Source organism: Accipiter gentilis, chromosome 31 (assembly GCF_929443795.1).
Source record: "Accipiter gentilis chromosome 31, bAccGen1.1, whole genome shotgun sequence".
NCBI classification, from domain to species: Eukaryota; Metazoa; Chordata; class Aves; order Accipitriformes; family Accipitridae; genus Astur; species Astur gentilis.
In genome coordinates, this window is record NC_064910.1 from 12,588,254 (window position 1) to 12,607,639 (window position 19,386).

At 40.8% G+C, this 19,386-nt stretch overlaps 2 protein-coding genes across 3 annotated transcripts in view; both read right to left on the bottom strand.

Moving 5' to 3' along the window:
* Window positions 1–19,386, bottom strand: part of DHRSX (dehydrogenase/reductase X-linked) — a 169,830-nt gene that overhangs the window by 121,362 nt on the left and 29,082 nt on the right. For both annotated transcript variants that reach the window (XM_049834504.1, XM_049834503.1), the window contains exon 2: window positions 10,466–10,573. In XM_049834504.1, the coding sequence (XP_049690461.1) occupies window positions 10,466–10,573 (108 nt within the window). The remainder of the gene's footprint in view (window positions 1–10,465; window positions 10,574–19,386) is intronic.
* ZBED1 (zinc finger BED-type containing 1) overlaps window positions 10,506–19,386 on the bottom strand; it is an 83,651-nt gene continuing 74,770 nt past the window's right edge. Inside the window, exon 5 of the transcript XR_007510218.1 lies at window positions 10,506–10,573. The gene's annotated coding sequence lies outside the window, so the exon portion shown is untranslated. The remainder of the gene's footprint in view (window positions 10,574–19,386) is intronic.

Sequence of the window (19,386 nt, forward strand, 5' to 3'; positions counted from 1 at the left end):
GGGTCAAATTCTTACCACCATCAGCTGGTTTCGATCCTCAGTAGTATATTTGTAGTGATTCTTTAAAAAACTTTGTGATACACAGGAGAATCCTCTGGCCGGACTTTTTGCCAATGATTCACCATAATTTTCATACGTTTGACATGCCAGAATTTATCCATTTTAAGTGCTACAGCATCTGTAGTGTAAGATCTGCCTACTCTGGATTCAAGTGGTTTGGAAGGAAGGATAAGAAAGGATAGACAGACCACGTTTTTTATGCAGTGAAGGAATCTGAAGAAAAGCTTTGAGAAAAAGGGATTCAATGTCTTGAGAGCTTAGATCATCAAAGTACCCAAACCCATAATAATCTTGCTTTTCATGCTAATTTAAAGTATCTATTGGGAACTCAAAATAGATACAGTTGTCTCAAGAACTGTTTATGCAAGCTGTTCAGTGCCCTATCCGATGTTTTTCTTCTATGTAGTCCCCACAGAATAGTGAAAAATCCAGGTGAGACTGATTCAATAACAACGCTGACTACAATCAATTCTGAAAATAAAACTAATAACATAAAAATAAATTCAAGTCTGAATGGATGTACCTGTATAAAATAAGATGCCATTTTAATGGCATGAAAAATTCTAATTCTTAGTAAAATACTGGAAGTCATGTTGAAAAAAAGGATGGAAAACAGATTTAAACACAACTTTTAGTCAAAAAAATTTACTCTCTTCTTCAACAGTCATCTACATAAATGCTGCAAGTCAAAGCACGTCGATCTAAAGCCACCACAGAAGTACAGAGAGAAATTCTTATCAGCAGCAATAGGCTTTTGGATCTTACCCTAAAGGTCAGGCTCTGTCATCTTAATCACTTGAGTAGATCCTAACTCTGAAAGTTATTTCAGGGATTTCAATAGAATTATCACAGAGGGTTGCTCAGCTTGAATAAGGATGGCGAAACCACAGCCCATAGAAACCCAGCACAGATGGGTAACATTGATACTATAGCTAGTTAAGGGGTCCTGATACATCTCTATGTACTACTTATACAATATTTTCAATTTCTTTGAATTTGAAAATCTCTCCAAAAGAATAACTGCCATTCACGCTCATAATTTATGTACAAAATTGATCCTGATAAAAATGCAGGACCTTTTCCAATTGGTGTTTTGCAAAAATAGGAATTTGCAATCTTGGCGTTTCAAGGGAACGTACTGCAGGGCATTATAAAGAAATTTAAAATAGCCTGTGAACAATGATACAGCCTATAAAGCTTAAGGTTGCCTGAAGAGAATAAACCCACAAATCCAAAAAGCCCTCGCTTATCAAAGTTAGCAGGGGCAGAAATTCCCAACTTTCAGCAAGATAACACAAAAACGAAACACAAATAAAAACTTTTTGAGATGAACACCGAGAAGATGTAAACCACCCAGGACGTGGCGGTCCAGGGAAAGACCCCACCCCTCCAGCCTGGAGCCCAAGAGCCACGCTGTGCACCGGGGCAGCCCTCAGCCTGCGATAAACCCCGCTGCGGCGAACCCCGGGAGGGGAGGCAGGGGTGAGCTGCCCGTCGGCAGGGCAGCCGTGCCGGCACATCGCCCCCCAGCCCTCCCCACGCACCCCAGCCTCTGGCAAGTGTGACCCCCTCATTCAGCGGTGCCTGGGGAACCTGTCTACCTGAGATAAATGCTCATCCCTTGACTGACTTAGCCGTAATTACGTATCAGTCGTTAATCCCTGAAACAATGAACAACTTCCCAGGGTTCGCAGCCTGCCCCCTGGCCCTCCCACTTGCCCCTGATCACTTCAAGTAACCCAAGTTTAGAAATGGGGCCCATAAACTCTAATGCATACGTGCATTACCAGGAGAAGCTTGGCGGTATGGTAATAAATTCTGTATAAATGTACACCAACTGATTAAGGAGCTGCAGAAGGTGATGGTTAGGTGTCTTTGTGCAACAGAATATAAAAAAGATTCCAATTGGAAATTTGAATTCAGGTGCCTCCTCGGAGTAGCATAATCCTCATTATTATTGAAGGGAAACCGATTTCATTGGAGCACCAGCCTGAAGACAGGGCTTGCAAGGGCACCCAAAGCCTCAAGAGGAAACCGACGTCATATCAGCTGCTGTTATGAGGATTATGATTTTGTGAGTGTGCATGGCGCTGCACAACAAATACCATATGCCTAAGAGAGAGAAACGACTGCACCCAAAATCTCTGAGGATGAGAAATTTGAACTCAGCACAATATGAATGTTTTTTTAAAGGAATCTATAATATATTCAATAAATAAAAAAAATAAAAGTCTTCCTTAGGAAAAAGGAATATAGATCTTGGGTCTCACCCATAAAACTTCCAAGTCATGAATTTGTTATTCAGTAAAGCTACATATAAGGATGTTACCTGCTATAAAAAAACATTGTAAAAGTGGTACAAAGCTTCCTTATGTCTAGAGATACCAAACATCTTTCATCAGCCAGTTCATCATACAGCAGTCACAATTAAATAGGTGCCTTTTTGACATGAAAGGCAAAAATATTCTTGTAAGCATTCCTTTGAGAAAAGAAGCAAAACTGAGTAAGGAGGAGGATGCCTGTTTGCAAAGAGAAAAGAAATCATCATTCTTGCCCTAGGTTTCAGCAATCCAGCTTCTCCAATGAGAAGTTAAGAATGACCCTGTTTATCAAACCAAAAACATATCTAGACAAGTGCCCTGTTTCCAACAAGAACCTGTAGCAGGTCCTTAAGTAAAAGGTATAAGTGACAGCATTAAGTCTAGGCGTGGTGTTTTCCAATACACCCTTCCAGTAGCAAGAAGTTTCAGAGAATTCCTGAATCAAAGGTCGCACGTAGCCTCTCAATGAACCTATCCTTCACTACTTCATCTAATTGCACTTTCAATTCATTCAAGTGCTCGGCCACCATAGGGTTCTGGGACAACAGGGTCTGTGATTTAATGACACACTTAATTACATTAAAAAGACTGTACTTCAGTAGTTTGTTTTTGTAATTATTTTGTTGGATGTTCTCTACTTAGTGTACAATAAGACAGGGAATAACCACTACTCATTCACTTTCTCTATACCATTCATAACTGTATGATATCACACCTCAGTCATCTGTTTGCAAGCGGAAGAACCTTTTTTAGCCCCACCTTGCACAGAGCCATCCCATCCTCCTCACCATCCCTCTCATTTTTTCCAGTTCTACCAGACTCCTTTTGAGTATTCACAACAGGATGAACCAATGTTTTCTACAAAGGAAGAGGGAAACTTCCTGTCCTGTTTTCATCTTCTTTCCTGCTAAGTAATAAGATTTTATTTGCCTTTATGACTGGCATTAAATATCAAAGATGTTATGCAGACAGCTTACAACAGTAAATCACAACTTTTTTTTTTTTTTTTGAGTGGTAGTAGTTAATTTAGATCCTATTCTTGTAAATACATAGGTGTGGCTGTTTTTCCTCATATGCAGTATTTGCATTTACTGACACTGTATTTATCCATCCCTTCATAACATTGCATGAAGTCATTCAGTATTGTGAGATTATTCCCCATTCTTCACAGCAGTTAAGATTTCACAAGGCACCTCTGGAGACCATCCCGTCCCACCCCCTGCTACAGCTGGTTGCCCAGGACCATGTCCAGTCAGGTTTTGATATCTCTGAGGATGGAGACTCCACAATATCTCTGGGAAGCCTGTGCCACTGTTTGAGCACCCTCAATGTAAAAAAAAAGGAGTTTTCTTATGCTTAAATGAAATTTCCTGTGTTTTGGTTTGTACCCATTGCCTCTTGTCCAGTCACGGGCACCACTAAGCAGACCCTGGCTCCATCTTCTTTACTGTCCCCATCAGGTATTGATCCACAAGTAAAAGGTCCCCCTGAGCCTTCTTTCCAGGCTAAACAGTCCCAGCTCTCTTAGCCTCTCCTTGTGTGTCAGAAGCTCAAATCCCTTAATTATCAATAGTCAAATTAATTTTGCTATCCTAAATACATTTGCCCAAAATGCATCATCTCACTGTTCACCCTTTTTTCTGTATCTATCTTTTATAAATGTACTGAATATATGTCTATGGGATCAGGAGTCCCTTTGCTCTACCCCAAAGATGACAAATAATTCCTAAATGTTATTTTCTGTCTCCTAATCAGTTATTAATTTACAAGAGATCTTTCACTTATCTGAAGACAAGCTAGCCACTTTAAAATCTTTTGGCGTGAACCTTGCCAAAAGCTTTTGAAAATCAAGATTAAATTAATTCACACAGTTGCTGAATTCTTCAAAGCATTTAATAAATGCTTAATGAATAAATTAATGTCTAGAAAAACTGCACTAACGCTGCCAAAATTTATTATCACATATTTAACTCCGTATTTTTTATAATGCCTGACATTTTTTTCAATATAAAAATCACACTCACTGCACTATGCACAATGTCCTTCCTAAAACTGCCCAACCCTCATATCTGCCCATCTTACACTTTCCTGTACTAAGGTCCCACGAAGAAGATACTAGTCCAGAAATACTTTCATGGTATTGACGGATTATGTTTTTAATCACAGGGTCTTGTTTTGGACTGGTTTAATTTCTTTTCTGATAGGTGGTACTGTATTTATACTGAGTTTGTAATAATCTCCATACTATTCATAACCACTGTATCTTTTTAGCTGCTGTTTTACATACTTCTTTTAGAAGAGACAGTGAACAGTGGTTGCCTGTACAGAACACATTTTCAGATTGAGGACTCCAAGCCCATTTGGTTGTTCCTCATAAGGATGCTTCTGCCTGCCCTTGATAAGCTTGTTTTCCTCTAACCCGTTTAAATTTTTATGCTATCCATTTTAAAATAGGCAGACCAGAATTCAACACAGCGTTTAAGTTGCTGGCACACAAAGGATTCATACAGTTGAATCAACTCATGTTGTCTGTTTTGTTTGTTCCTTTTCTAACGATTTCTAATATTTGTTTTGGTTTTTGCAAGCTATTGAGCACTGAGTTTTCATAGAACAATCCATTTCGACCCCAAGGTCTTCCTCCAAAGTGATGATGGTCAACACAGAACCCATCATTTCTTCTTCTGGAGTTCAAATTTTCCCCCATGTCCATCACTCCACATTGATCTACGTTGAATTGCACATGCCTTTTAACACTCAGCTTCTTACAGTCTTCCTGCAATTCTTCACACACATCCCTGGTCTTTATTACCCTGAATAATTTAATACAATTTGAAAGACTTGCCACTTCACTATTTGCTCCTCCTCTAAAATTATATGTTGAAAGCATGGGTTCTAACACATATCCCTGTTGAACTCCAGTGGTAACACCCTCTCTACTAAGAAAATAAACATTTATGTCTACATTCTGTCATAACATGCAATGTTATTGTATGAATGTAATGGCATTTGTACTTATCCTCTGGGCTGTGTAGTGTCCCTAACAGTCCTAAGAATTTTGATTTAAGATTTCTAAAAATCCAAACCATATCAAATCTCCCTCATCCACATGACAGTTGAGATCAGTTAATTGAAGTATTTTGCTACGAAATACACCTGCACAGTTGACTGAGATACATTTCTACTTGAGATTACTGCCCAAAAGAGAATTCTTGTGCTCTAAGTGTCTTTTCAGATGTTTGGCACTATTTTAATAATAGTTTCAAATGTCCCAAGGAAAGCTGTAATGAGTTTGTTCATAAATAAGTACTCTTAAACCACGGCCAATTATAGAAGAAACCTATAAATTTTACTGGTGGAATGTTCAAAATTAATAAACATAAACCAATGCATTTTTTAAAAAAGGAAAATGTCTTTTTAAAACAAGGATAGTGACAGTGTTCACACAGAAATTAGGGACTAAAGTGTTTGACAAAGTTCTTAGGGATTTGGAAGGCTGTGTGTGGCTGTATGCACATGCATAGTGTATAAATAACAGACAGCACTGTAAGTAGAGTTTTTCATAACCCTGATTACAGTGTACTGGTATGTTAAAAACTGAACTGAATGACAATTATAAGGCAATCTGCATGCATTTTCTTAATGTTCATACCAGAAAAAGGAACCCATCACCCACTTTGAAAAGGCTGGTAACATTTCGACACTTCCTGACTAACTCTACAACTCACTCAGGCCTAACAAAACCTGGCTAAAATTAGGAAGATAAATACTTTTCTAGAAAAAATTATAACTCAAGCATCTCATACATCTATTTATAGTGAGAAAAGACTATTAAAGTATCCCATATAAATTTTCAGTAATTGAAATTAAATCAAACCATCTTTGAAAATGAACAATTGCACCATCTTGATAGGGTTTAATCATCCTTCTAAAGTCACTTTGTAGTATTATACAACATAAGAATTGTCTGATTTATAGTGCAGAGAGTCCAGCTTGAAAATTGGAAACTAATGTAAATGAAAGAGATGACAGAAATATCTCTTGGTTGGTCTCCTTCAGGGCTTACAGAGTTCACACAGAAGTGCTGAGTCTGGTGATGGAACTACATTTATTTATGCCAAAATTGTGTGGCTTAAATAAGTCACTTGAATATATATACATATATATAAATATAAAGAGACTGTTTCCTTCAGAATGTGAGCCTGTCTCACAAAACTGTGACACTGATATACTCAGACACTAAAGATTGATTACACTGTTCTGAACCTGCTGGTTTATACCGAGCAGCATATGTGTAACGTTGTCAAGCTGGAAATCTTTTGATTTTCATTCACCATTATCAGACAGAATTATCAAAGCTTCTATATTACATATTCTTACACTTTTTTTTCCAGCCTTCTTTTATCAATGTACTGAGAAAAACAGGAAAAATCAAACTGAAGCTCTCTTTTTCAAATTCAACATTTTAACATGTCCTCACAGAATCCTCTTAAAATTAAACCCCAATGATGAAGGATGGAAGGAATATGAAGACTTTACTCTTCTAACCAGTCTGAATTCAGACTCACAAAACTGTGGCCAACACTGTGACGCAGAGCTGAACCTACTGGGTTTTATGACTGGGGAGTCATAAAAATGACTGAGATGTCGGTGATTTTCAATGGTCTTATTGTTAAGAGCGTATATATTTGTAAGTGCACACAAAACACCATCTTTAATATCAGCCACAGGTCAGTAGGCACCAAAACCAGTGTGTCATTTACCTTCTCTCTCTGAAAATGAAACTGCAAGCTTGTTTATCAACTAGTAAACTGCATCGGAGGGAGCAGGAGCTCCCGGTGTGGCTTGACTCTGAAGAGTCACCACTGGCAGTAGCTTTCCCTGCCAGGGGTCTGCTGTCTGTCACAAGATTTTCCTGAAGTAAAAGCCCTGCTGACTGTGAGCAATGCTATCACAGCCTGGCAAAAAGTCTCAATGACATCTATCAAACAAAACCCGTAAAAAATTACTTTCATCATTTCAGCATTCACGCCAACCTTTTTCCCAGCAAGAGGCTGAGGGCAGGGTGAGCAGCATCCACAGAGGGAGACTATCGGTGAGAGAAAGGAGTCTTGTGCACCAGTGCTGGGACTGGAAAGGAAGAAGCTGTAAAAGCACTGTGCAACCGCTTGCTGAAAATGCTCTGAGTGAGCACACTGCCTTTTCATATGGTGCCTATTCCTGTTCCACAAGGCAATGTGCTTTCTACGTATTTGTCTTCCTCCTTCCATTGGTAGGTTGGATTTAAAAGTAAGTTACTTCAAACATTTACTCCTCTAAAATGTCAAATGGAGTAAAATCACATCCATCACAAATGGTGAATCATCTTTGCATCAGACATTCAGGCTTGACTCATTTGCCCGCTGCAGGGATATCACTCTTTATTGCTAAATATTCCCATTACTTAGTCCCTGTAATGGGAAAGAAGCATTCAGTGAATGGGCAAGACTAACTGTGAGCTACACGAGTCTCCCTTGCAAGCCCAAATTCACCTAACATCCACATTTTTTTCACGTAAATTCACCCTTATATACAAACATAGAATTAAAACATTTCTAGAATAGAAAGCTTGAGCACACTTGCTGTCTTATTTGAGGCTTAAATCTTTGCTCGTGTGGCCTGAAGCTGAATGTGCTAATGCATGCCAATGTGCCAGCAGGTATTTTAAGCGTACTCTGGACACTTGGGGCCAACAGTTAGCAACAAGGATGGAAGGTCATTGCATTTCATGTGCTTTTGAGACTGTTTTAATCTTGCAGCTGGAACAAAGCCTGAGACTACCCATTCTATTGACAGGGCTTCTTTGCTCTGAAGAATTTCACAGGCAAAGAAGGTGGCTGTGACTCACTGGGCTCACTGTTTAGGTCAGAGTTTGCCTGAAAGAATTGAATCAGTTGAAAATCTTACTCATCAAACGCTTCCTATAATTAATTTCATTAATTTCCATTTGTAGAGATTCGTAATGCAAATATTAAGGTTGGTACAATTGAAGAGTGAATAGAAGTGTGTGTGTCTGTAAGCACCAGAAGAAAGAGCAGAGCAAAGAGTTAAAAGAATGCCCCATATTCAAAATAAAGGATGTTTCCCGGACACGGTTCCTGCGTTGTTTATGTCAAGGCCACAGCCCAGAGGACCTGCCAGCAGATCACCATGCACTCTGCTACCAAGAGGATAACATCCAGTTTGTGGCATATCACCCATACCATTACTTTTCCTGTTAGCCCACCCAGAAAATAGACTATAGACAGAGCCTATATAGTCCAGACAAAGAAAAATGTACTAAGAGCTGATGACTCCTAAAGGGTATAAAAGATCTGTCCATAAACTAGCTGATAATTTCCAATCAAGAAGAACCACAGAGACAGAATAAGGACTCAGTAGCTGGTGTACCTTTTCCCAAGCTGCACACAAGTGATGCTCACCAGGCCACATCAGCACACACATCTTGGTGCTTGTGAGAGTATGGGTGTGAGTGTGAGGGAATGAGATCGATGAGGGGGTGATTGCAAGTTGAAAAAAATCAATCAGCTTATTTAGAGATTTTGTAATTAAATGTCACCATCCCTTTCCCAAAGATCACACACTGAATCTCGTTACACGAAACACCCTAAACTTTAAATGGTATAAAATAAGCCTTCAAAAAAGTAGCAATGTTCTATGCTTCCATGACCCTGCGCAAAGAGAAGAAAATTAGTCTTTTTGTTTTCCCACCAAGTACATTTTTGCAGTCCACCTTAAACACGAAAAGCGACTTATTTAGTGAAATACTAATGCTGACATCATTAGCTACATCTAGCTACATTAGCTACATCTAGCACATAGCAGCATCTGCTTGCATTTTGCAGATACTTTGTTTTGACACATCTATTAAAACACGTACGAGTAAGTGGTATTCTGCATTACACCTGTATGATTCCAGGGCAAATCCATTAGTGTTACTGATTGCCCTAGATTAAAACTACATGGCCACTATGCTCTTATTTATTGTTTGGTGTCTTGGGTTTTTTTTTAAAGATGTGTATACAAAACCTTAAAGAGAGCACATTCTGTATAAAAGCTAACTAAAACGACGTCACCAGCTTGCTAGCGTATTATGAAATACCAACCTTCAGTAACCTTATGGTGCAAACATTACAGTGTTTTAGGTAAAAATCTAGTTAAGGAAAGATGAAGGGAGCAGAATGTAGCATTTTAAACATACAAGTATTCATGATGTTACATACAGATTTAGTAGATCTATTAGTGCATATATATAGTACAGAACGCTTTAAAAAATAGGAAGAAAGTCCCACTAATATTGTCTGTAGTAGAGAGAAGAAATTGTGCGCTCACGACATTTTTGGAGTTCCTACAGAAATTCACTTATCCTATCTTCAGATGCCTCAGTCTAACATAGTCACATTATAAGCTCATTATTATCAATGGAGGGAAACAGGCAGCTCCAAGAAGGTGAGCTGTCCAGCCCACCTCAGACTGACACAAATGAACCTCTCAAGGTATTTATTTCCTTGCCTTGCCTACAAAGGCCACCTACAGTGACAAATGGAGAACTAAATGTGCAATTTTTGCATGGATGAAGTTACAAGGGCTTCCTCTGCCCTTAGAACACAGATCATCCCCCACTACACACTGGAATATTCCCTTGCGGCTTTTATTAGTTTTCCTCGTAATGAGCATGTGCACCCTAACATTGAAGCACAGTCTATCCTCAGTAATAAGATAACAAAGTATTTTTGTAATACCCATATTTTTAATTTTTTTTCATGACCTTATTGTTTACTTCTTATATAAGGTAGTCCAACCCTTCAAAATATTGCAGAAAAAAAATATCCATCCACTTTTCTTTAAGATCTATCCACTTTTCTTTAAGATCTTGCAAAGCAAAACATAAAAGAAAACTTTATTTGTGCTAAATTCTAGCAAAACCCTCTCCTACCTTCCCCTGCCATATCTTTACTTACACTGGAAAGAAAATACTCCTTAAAAGAAAAAAATTACTTTCCAAAACAAAACAAAAAAAATTAATATTACGAAAACAATGACTTTACCTATTATAACGTGCATGCCAAGTCTTGCCAAATGCTTCACAGTTTGGTAACCAATTCCTTTAGCACCTCCAGTCACTATAGCAACCTTTCCATTTTGTGTAGGGAAAACTATATGAAGAAAAAGAAATAACGCAAGGTTAGTTCACAATAGTAACATGATTAAGAAGTTAAGATGTATTTTAAAGAGGCGTAGACTTAACAGACCACTTAAGCCAGGCCAGTAAACAATCTCAGAAGCAAACTCTGTATGGAAATAAAAAATACTCAGAATCCACCATTAATTTTCCAGTATTAACAGTTCACAAAAGACTGGGGTTGATGACACAAAAGACTAGGGTTGATGACACAAAAGACAAACGCCCAGTTCAGAAAGTTTCTCATTTCTATTTGCATGCATTTTGTCATCCTGCAGCAATCCGCCCCTTAAAATTTTCACCTTCACTTCCTTACAGAGCAAGGTGACCGCTGTTAACAAGTCAGCTCAGGGATGCTTTATTCCATGCATACAGGGAAAAAAATTCAGCCATCGGCAGCATGATGCCCCGAAAACTTCTTGAATGACGAAGGACAGGCCTCTACCGGTAACATGGGGGAAACAGCACGCGGTTTAGTCAAAGACAGCGCAGCTAATGGGCAGGAGCCGGCGGGCCTAATTTACCTGCCGAACTGGGCGCTATCCCTGTTGAAAATCACAGGGTGCTGGCCCCCACGGGAAGGAGGGGGCGATTTTTTTCACGAAACCCCCACCTGCTTCTCCCACCCACCCCAGCCCTCTCCCGCAGAAGCCAGCGGGCCGGCCCCTCGGTGCCTCTGCCCCCACAAGCGCACAGCCCGGCGGGCAGGCCACGCTCCCAGAACCCCCTCTGCCAGGGGCCGCGTAGACCTACGGCCCGCGTCTCCTGCGTCCCCCGGCAGCCCTCTGACCGCCGAGTGAGCCAAAAAGTGGAGGGGATGACCCCGGCGGGGCGGCCGCCATCCCGACTGCGAGCATTCCTGCAGGCCGCGGGTTGCCCGACGCAGCCCTCCAAGATGGAGGGAGCCCTTCCCGCCAAAGGAGAGCAAAGGCATTTTAGCTTAACTGCTTGGGGGAGGCACGAATGAGGTCAAACATCAAATCAGGGGGTTTTTTATGAGGTGGCGAATCTTTCATGTGAAGCACGTGAAGTGTGGTCTTCAGGTGACCGAGGTGAATTTCTGTTTGCTTTTTAGAAGAAGCTGCTAGGTATTTGTACAGGGAAAATGACGCTGAATATTTCATTTTGCTGTGGTGCAGTGTCCGTAGGCAATGTTATAGATAACATGTTAAAAAGATGCCGACTTTCATCTATCAAAGGACTTTCTATTTTGATTTCTAGGTTTTTAGGGGATTGCTTTGTTGTACGACAGAAGCTCATATTTTATATGGTTATGAAACACAGAACTAGTGCTGATGGAAGCTGCTTTCTTCACAGCAACTTCAAAAAGGACACAGATTTCAACTTTTCTGAAATACATAGTTCTTTCCAGCACAATTCAACATGAATTTCCATTCTCTTCAGGTAATGACATGATTCTTCCCATCCATGCAGCGTGAGAATTTTTTGCAAGCATTTGAAAGTTAATTCCTATTACAGTGATATCCATGCATGTAGGTGTTCTAGTATATATAATTCAAGCTAAATAAAACTTTGCCAAGAGCTTTCCTAAAGGGCTTCGGTTTAGTTATATGCAGTCCTGCAATCTCCATCAAAAATATTTCTCTTAACAAACTCTAAGTAAAATGCCCACATTTTTTTCAATAGTTAAGCCTGGAAATTAAAGCTAGACCTGACCATATATACTTGGGTAAATTGTCCACTCTGGGTAGCATTTTTTAATTGCTTATTACTTTACCAGACTTGATCTTTTTAGGTTGTTTTCCTGGTCTGTTCTCTGTCAGTGAAGCAGAAAAAAAAAAGGAAAAAAAATGTTTTTGCAGTTTTTGAAAAAGGCAGACAGGAAACAAAGATTTTAAAGAGGAAGAAAAATAAATGTTCTTAGTGTGAAACAAGTTGTTGTCACCTCTGTGTGAACAGCCCTTGTGCCTCAGCATGACCGGATATGCTTGAAATTTGGCAAGGACATATAATGTCAAGTCCTCTCAGCCATGGAGTTAAAAATCACTGCCTGAATGATCTGTGTTCATAAAAAGGGGGACCAGTATGTGCCCACTGTTCAACATTTTAGACCGCACGAAAACACAGACACATTGCCTTGTACCAAAGGCATGCTGAGAGGAGACAGGTCTCTTAACCAGGAACAGGGCAATACCCTTTTCTGGGGTATTGCCCTGCCATACCCAATACGGCAGACAGTTCTGAAACAAACATCTTTTTGAGATTTTATTAGCTCGAAAAGTTCAAGACTCTGAAAAATGAAGTCTTGCAAAGCAAATACCATTTCGTTCAGTCGAGTGATGCTGCAAGAGCCATTCTGAGGCCCCTCCTGAGGGGTCAAATAGCTTTAAATCCATACAGGCAGCACTGGCATTGCCTTGGTTTAAAGCAAGAAAGGCCATTTCTGGCCATGATAGATACATGTGTGAATTTTGCATGCGGCAACTGCATATGTACTTCTAAAGAAAATGCCATCTAGAAGGCAAAAACGTTAGCTGGAGTCCACTAAGTAATTTTCTTTTAAAGTTTAGTTAATCCAATCATAAACTACATTGAAAATTCTGCTAACACGTGACAGAACAAGTTGCAAAAATGCGAGGTTTGCTTCCTCCTCAGAGCTCTCCCTCCCCATTTATCATTCATCCCATTTCACCTGTGCATTTGGGTACAGAATCTGAAGAAAAAAAGGAAAATTAAGTCATTTCCATTTTTGTTTATTTCACTATAGCTGAAAAAACATACTCCAACACTAGCAAAAGGAATTTCCTCAAGAGAAATTGCTTTCCTTTGGGCACAAGTACCTTCTCCTCCTCTTCTGCCTCCCCATGCCTCCTCTTTCTTCCTCCCCTCTCACTACATTGCCAATGTGACATTTGGATTTCGCACGTTGCGTACAGGTGCTATCACTCATTTCCACTACTGCACCGCTATATCTATCGAGTAAGAAGTGACATTTTAGTGCAAAATTAATTCACTTAGAAGAAAATGAATGAAAGAAAAGGAGAAAAAGAAGTCAGGACTGGGGAAGGGGCAATAACATGAAGGAAAAACGGGAAGTCAGAAAAGAAAAGTGGTAACAGGTATCACTGTGGTGAATGGTGCTTAGCAGAGGACAATGAAAGAAAATGCCCAGTCCTGTCCTGTCCATGAGGGCTGCAAAGAAAAGCACAATTTTTGGTCCCAATGGCCACTCAAATTAGGTACATTACCAACCTGCAACGAAGAGCATGACAGACAGACTCCACTGCAGAGATGCATTCAGTGAGATCCTGAATTACAGAGAGCTTTAAAACAGGCCTGTTTATAGTAGCTAGCTCCAAGGACCTAAGAAAGCACCCAGGGAGGGACAAATGAGGGCTGCAGACACATGGATAAATGGGCAGTATCCATTTTATTTACAACAGGTACAGTATACAGCTTCTACATAGCATGGTTTTGAATAGACACAACACTGCAATGTCACGTCTCAGTATATTGGCTCACTTCAGCCAAAATGGGAAACACAAAGAGGAAAATCAGAAACACATCTTGGGGGGTGGGGGAGGACGGGACAAAAAAAAAAAACCAACAAAATAACCCCCTCAATTAATTATTAATTTCTATTTTTATTAATCTTAATTTTAATCTGCAGAAAAGGTGTACTGTTTCCATCAAGACAGATACCTTAACGTAAAATGAATCTCTATGAAAGCGAGACACTGCTAGTTCTTACATCAATAAAAGTGGTCAAGATCAAATCTGTGCTGCGTGTGTAAGCCAGTGCCAACTACAGTGAAAGGCAGTTTATTGGTGCCCTGTTCCCACTAGAACTCCACTGTTGGGTAGAGTTTGCGAAACACCCACCTTTTCAGTGTGAAAATACCTTTTCCATGATGAAACCCAACATCAAACTTTCAAAGCAGACCTGGGCTCAGCCTGGTTTTCCAGCAGATACTGGTTTATTTTGTGCAAGAGGTTGAGCCGAGCATGGCCGGAGGCTGGGAGCCCCCCCCCCCACCCGGGCAGGAGGCAGTGGAGACCCACCAGCCTTGCCAGGCTGGGGAGGTTCCCTCTGGCGCTTCTTGCACCTCATTTAAAACACCCCAGCTCTCTCTCTGCCTCTGCTCCTGGTAAGTAGGTAGATACCGATCTCAATTACAGAGGCGTAACGCCAGTGATCTCACCGTGGGACAGGAGAACCATACAGCCCTGGTGCTAATGAAATCCCCTGACCAAGCACTAGCTGTTAATTTCCCTCTGTGTTCGAAGAAACCAGCCTGCAGTCCTTTGGTGCTGCTTTATCATGCCAAAGTCTGAGAGAGGCTTCTCCCAGGCTGCAGGTTCTGCCTGCATCCCAACATATTTGGAAGAAATAAGCCTGTCTACTTTGCAAGTGGATTAAGCTAAAGCAAAAAAATAAGGTACGTTTATTCTATAGTAAATATGTCCAGATATGAAGCTACTTTAAAATAATTATTGTCCTTTTAAATATACCTCTCCTTAATCTGAATTAACTTCCACGTACAGAGGCATCCTCACAGAAAAACGATACTATGAAGAATTTAAGACAATTCTGTAATTCTTAAAAATACTAATTTTCAAGGGACTCTTAAGGAGGGCTGTCAAGATGTCTCTGCAGCTGCCAAGACCACAGAGAAATAAAAGACTGCAGACCTTTATCAATGACCACTTCCATATCAATGGCCAGTTCCTGCCAGCAAAATCTCAACTCTGGGGTAGGGGTGGGGGTAACTGAAGTAGCCAAATCAAAACAGAAGCATTAAACTTTCTTCTTTGCAGAAATGTACTATGTGAACACAGACAATGCAAACCTCAGAAGAAGAGCTCCCCTTAAGAGTTGCTTGCTTTGGTATTCTGTAATCTTTACAACACAGCCTGTTTGAGGCCAAAAATAAGTATTAAAAGCTTATTAAAGGCAAATTGCATCAAATTTGTGCAACGTTCCATTTCCTACCCTATTAATCCAGCATCTGCATTATGGAACATTATGAGTGAGTCATGTGGACATTAAAATATAATATCTTTATATTAATCTTTTCATTAAACCCTCTTTTTAAGATATTGAAGGCCAAAGGCAGAATTTAGATTGTCTGAATCAGTCTCCGGTCCTTCTCAGGCAAGAAAGACAACCACTACTGAAGGCATCCAGAGATGGTCAAAGGATCCACACGAGAGGTGCCATGCTGGGACCTGCCTGCACCGGGCACTCAGCACAGGGATTTCGGTGGCATTTGTGCTGAAAAGACCCCACAGACAAATCGTAACAGTTATTTTTTTCCTTCCACCTATAACTGAATAATTTACATGCAAATATTATGCCTGAAGATAACTGGCAGAAGCACAGATGGAAAGAAAGAAAGGAAAAAAAGAAAAGAAGCCACAATGAATATTTAGTTTGATGACAGAATAACAAGAGCCAAGTTTGGAGCTGTTCCTGTATAGCAACACCGAGTGAGAAAAAGAGGGCAAACTGCAATTGTCAGTCCTCATCTAACACCACAGGACAAGGCACAATTGAGTTTTTCTAGTTGGCTAAAGAATTCACACAGCTCAGTCTACCACCAAATTATTGAGTACTTTTTCCTATCCTAAAATACTCTGACTCTTTTTCCTTGATTTACACTGTGGCAGTGCTGAGATTATAGCCATTAAGATCTTTTTCAAAGCAGATGTAGAAAAATAATTCATTTGCTACTCCGAGAGGCAATCAGTAGACCACTGGGGAATCCATGCAGCTTTCAGCAATAGCCTTTTGTGTGAGCCTTACAGTAATAACTCTGTAAACTTCTGTTTTGGCAGAAACTGAGTAAACGGGGTCCAGACTCAAAAAGTCATTCCAGGACTATCCTAACAGAAGACAATTTCAGGTCCTGAGGAATAAACCAATCGGTTTTTTCTTGTATGACACCAGTTTTCAGCAGCAGAGAAGCTGCACATCCTAAGCCTGTCCTAAGCCTATGCAGATGATCTTTCAGATGCAAATGGTCTTCCCATATTTGCACACCAAAATCTCTTCTGCCTCTGCTGCTTCCTATCACTTTCCTGAGGAACATCAATATGCAATCAAGATTGAAGTCTTTTAAGGCTGGAAACCAGGTAGGTGGCAACCAGCCTGACTAGTCCTTCTGTGAAAAGGTATCCTGCTGGTTTCAGCAGCTGAGGCCACCAGACCTTCTGCTGATGAACAACTGTCATGCGCACATGCAGATCCACTGGCTCGGGACCAGCAGGTCCAATGTACCTCGAATCGATGGATGCATTCTGTAAGGGAGATTTATTTGCCCAGGGAAAGCATCTGTTTCCAAGCACAGCTGGAATTTTGCACCAGCTAGGTGACAAGCCTCCTAGCTTTTGTCTTACCTGACTTCTGCAGAAGAAGTGAAAGTCAGGAATCATGAGGAAATGGAGGTACCGGAGACAGACTGGCCCTGGAGTTACTCATGGGAAGGGAAAGGTGTTGAAGAACCAGAACAGCAGGAGAAACCAAACCATGGAAATGTGTCCCTTACCCTACAAATGCATAGTATCTCAAGGTGCTATTAATGGAACAGCAGCAGCCAGATGGCTGTAAGAATTTCAGCAGCCAGGGGAAGACCTAATTTAAGAAGCCTCCCACACAGCCACTGATAGGGAAGACGGATTGTTAACAACCGCTCACAAAACCACAGCAAAACCCCTGGCATCTCTAAGACCAAGTTTCTTGTTTAACAATTGCACAAGGCACACAAAGGTCCTAAAACGCTGCGTGCCAATGAACCAACAAACAACAACCCACACTTACCGATGCTGGAAATCCATAGAAGCTCCATCCCCTGTATTTCAGGCTGGGATATCCAACACGGGAACACACGTGCAGCCCGTGCCCTGTGAAGCGGACATTTCCACAACAGAACGGAGCTCCTGCACACATGCAGCATGGGCAGTCACTGGACCAGCGGCAGCAATTTGTCTGGGCTGCCTGGACACCTGGGAACTCAACCAGTGCTGTAACTCAAGCCAACGCACCACATATCCAGCAAGCCTGGACAAATTGCTGAAGTGTAGCAAGGCAGCAAATGACACAAAAGCACGGGAGTCAGCAGCTACGCCAACTAGAAAAGCAGCGTGCTCACCCAGCTAAGGAGCTAATGTGTATCCTCGTCCCTTCCCCACCTTGTCAACACGGGAACAAGTGATATCTCTTCAGAGTTAGCAGCAAACATCTGCTGAGCCAGACTAATTTTTTTTAATTGCCAATGAAAACAACTAAAAAAACCCCCAAATTTAATTCTGCTGTAAGTTTATAGCATTTGTTTAGCTTTTTGACAAGCATGCCAGCTTGCTTATAGGGACGAAGTGATAACATTTGCAGGCAAGACGACAAGCCCTTCACAGAAGCCAGAGACACAAGTTCCCAAAATCAGTTCCAGGACTCATCCCCACATATCTCATTTATTACATGGGAAAACTGTACTACAAAGGATTAATAAGCAGAATAGCTCCTCCTCCTTTTATTTTGCATCTCATGAACACACTGGGGAGCCTTGGAGGTATTAGCAACAAGTATTATTAGCATTCAATATCACAAGATTGGAGCACCAGTATCCACAGCACGACCCAATGATAGTAAAAGAAATCCACTTACTAGAAAAGATGCAAGATAAACTGGCACAGTAGTAAGAAGAAAGTTATAATGCCAGCATTAGAGTACTGAAAGAAATATTTTTTTTTTTGCTAAAGAAAAATAACAATACCCTAAATAAGGCAGCTTTTCAGAGCAACGGGTTTTGGCACTCAAAAATCCAAGCCTTGTGATAAGAGATCTCTCTAGCAACAATGGGAAGGGGGGTGGAAAGCTGCACTAAAAATTTCATTTGCATGACACACCTATCTGCATTTCTTCTAGTGATTCTTGGAAAGACAGGATAAATGCAGATAAAGGGAGAAGTGTGTGTGGAAGGCAGGGTGTGGAAGGCAAAGCAGAAGAGAGTGTTAGACCCTCAAAGACACCGGAAAAAGTTATTTTGGTCAAGAAGAGGTCATTTTCAAGTGCTTCAACCCGCTTTCGCCCTCTCGTCACCTTCCCCCCTACTTCCAAGTATCTAGCTGGGAGAGACGCATCTCTAAGCAATTTAATACACCTGAATCATAAATCTCTGCATGGTGGTATTGTCCTCAAGGCAAAAAAGGGTCCAGCAAGAAGACCTGCACAGAGAGCTTGGCCTCCTGCTACTTAACGGATGCAAATCAACTGTGGTTTGGTGGGGGGAAGATGGTGCAAGTCAAGGCACTGTAACCACAGACTGGTAGAAAGGTAAGCTACAGCTACTGCCAAAGTCATCTGAAAAGTACTTCCTCTGCACTTGCACATGGATTTTCAGTGCCCTGTTTTCTAGTGCACATGACTGGAGTGTTTGCAAGTGAAGTCCTGCCTGCTTACGAGAGCCAAGGGAAGCTGCATTTTCACAGATCTTTTGGCTGCAGCCAGAGAGCTTTTGGTTTATTTGTCAAACAGGATCCTCAGTAATACTGATCCTGGTCTTTGTGATGCTGCTAGACTTGGCAGAAGGGCTGCTCAGAGTAAAAGATAATTGCAGTTTTCAAACACAATATAGATGGTAATTTTCTGAACTGATTTATGCTGTCTTTGCTCTGACTGTGAAGATCCTCTTCCTCCAATAAACCCTACGGAGACCTTCTGCATCAGGCTCATTGATCATGCCAAAAAAGCTGAATGTTGCCCCCCCAGAAGAACGAAGAGGCTGAGAATGGAGAAAACTAAAGCGGATGGTTTAGCTGGGAAGTTTT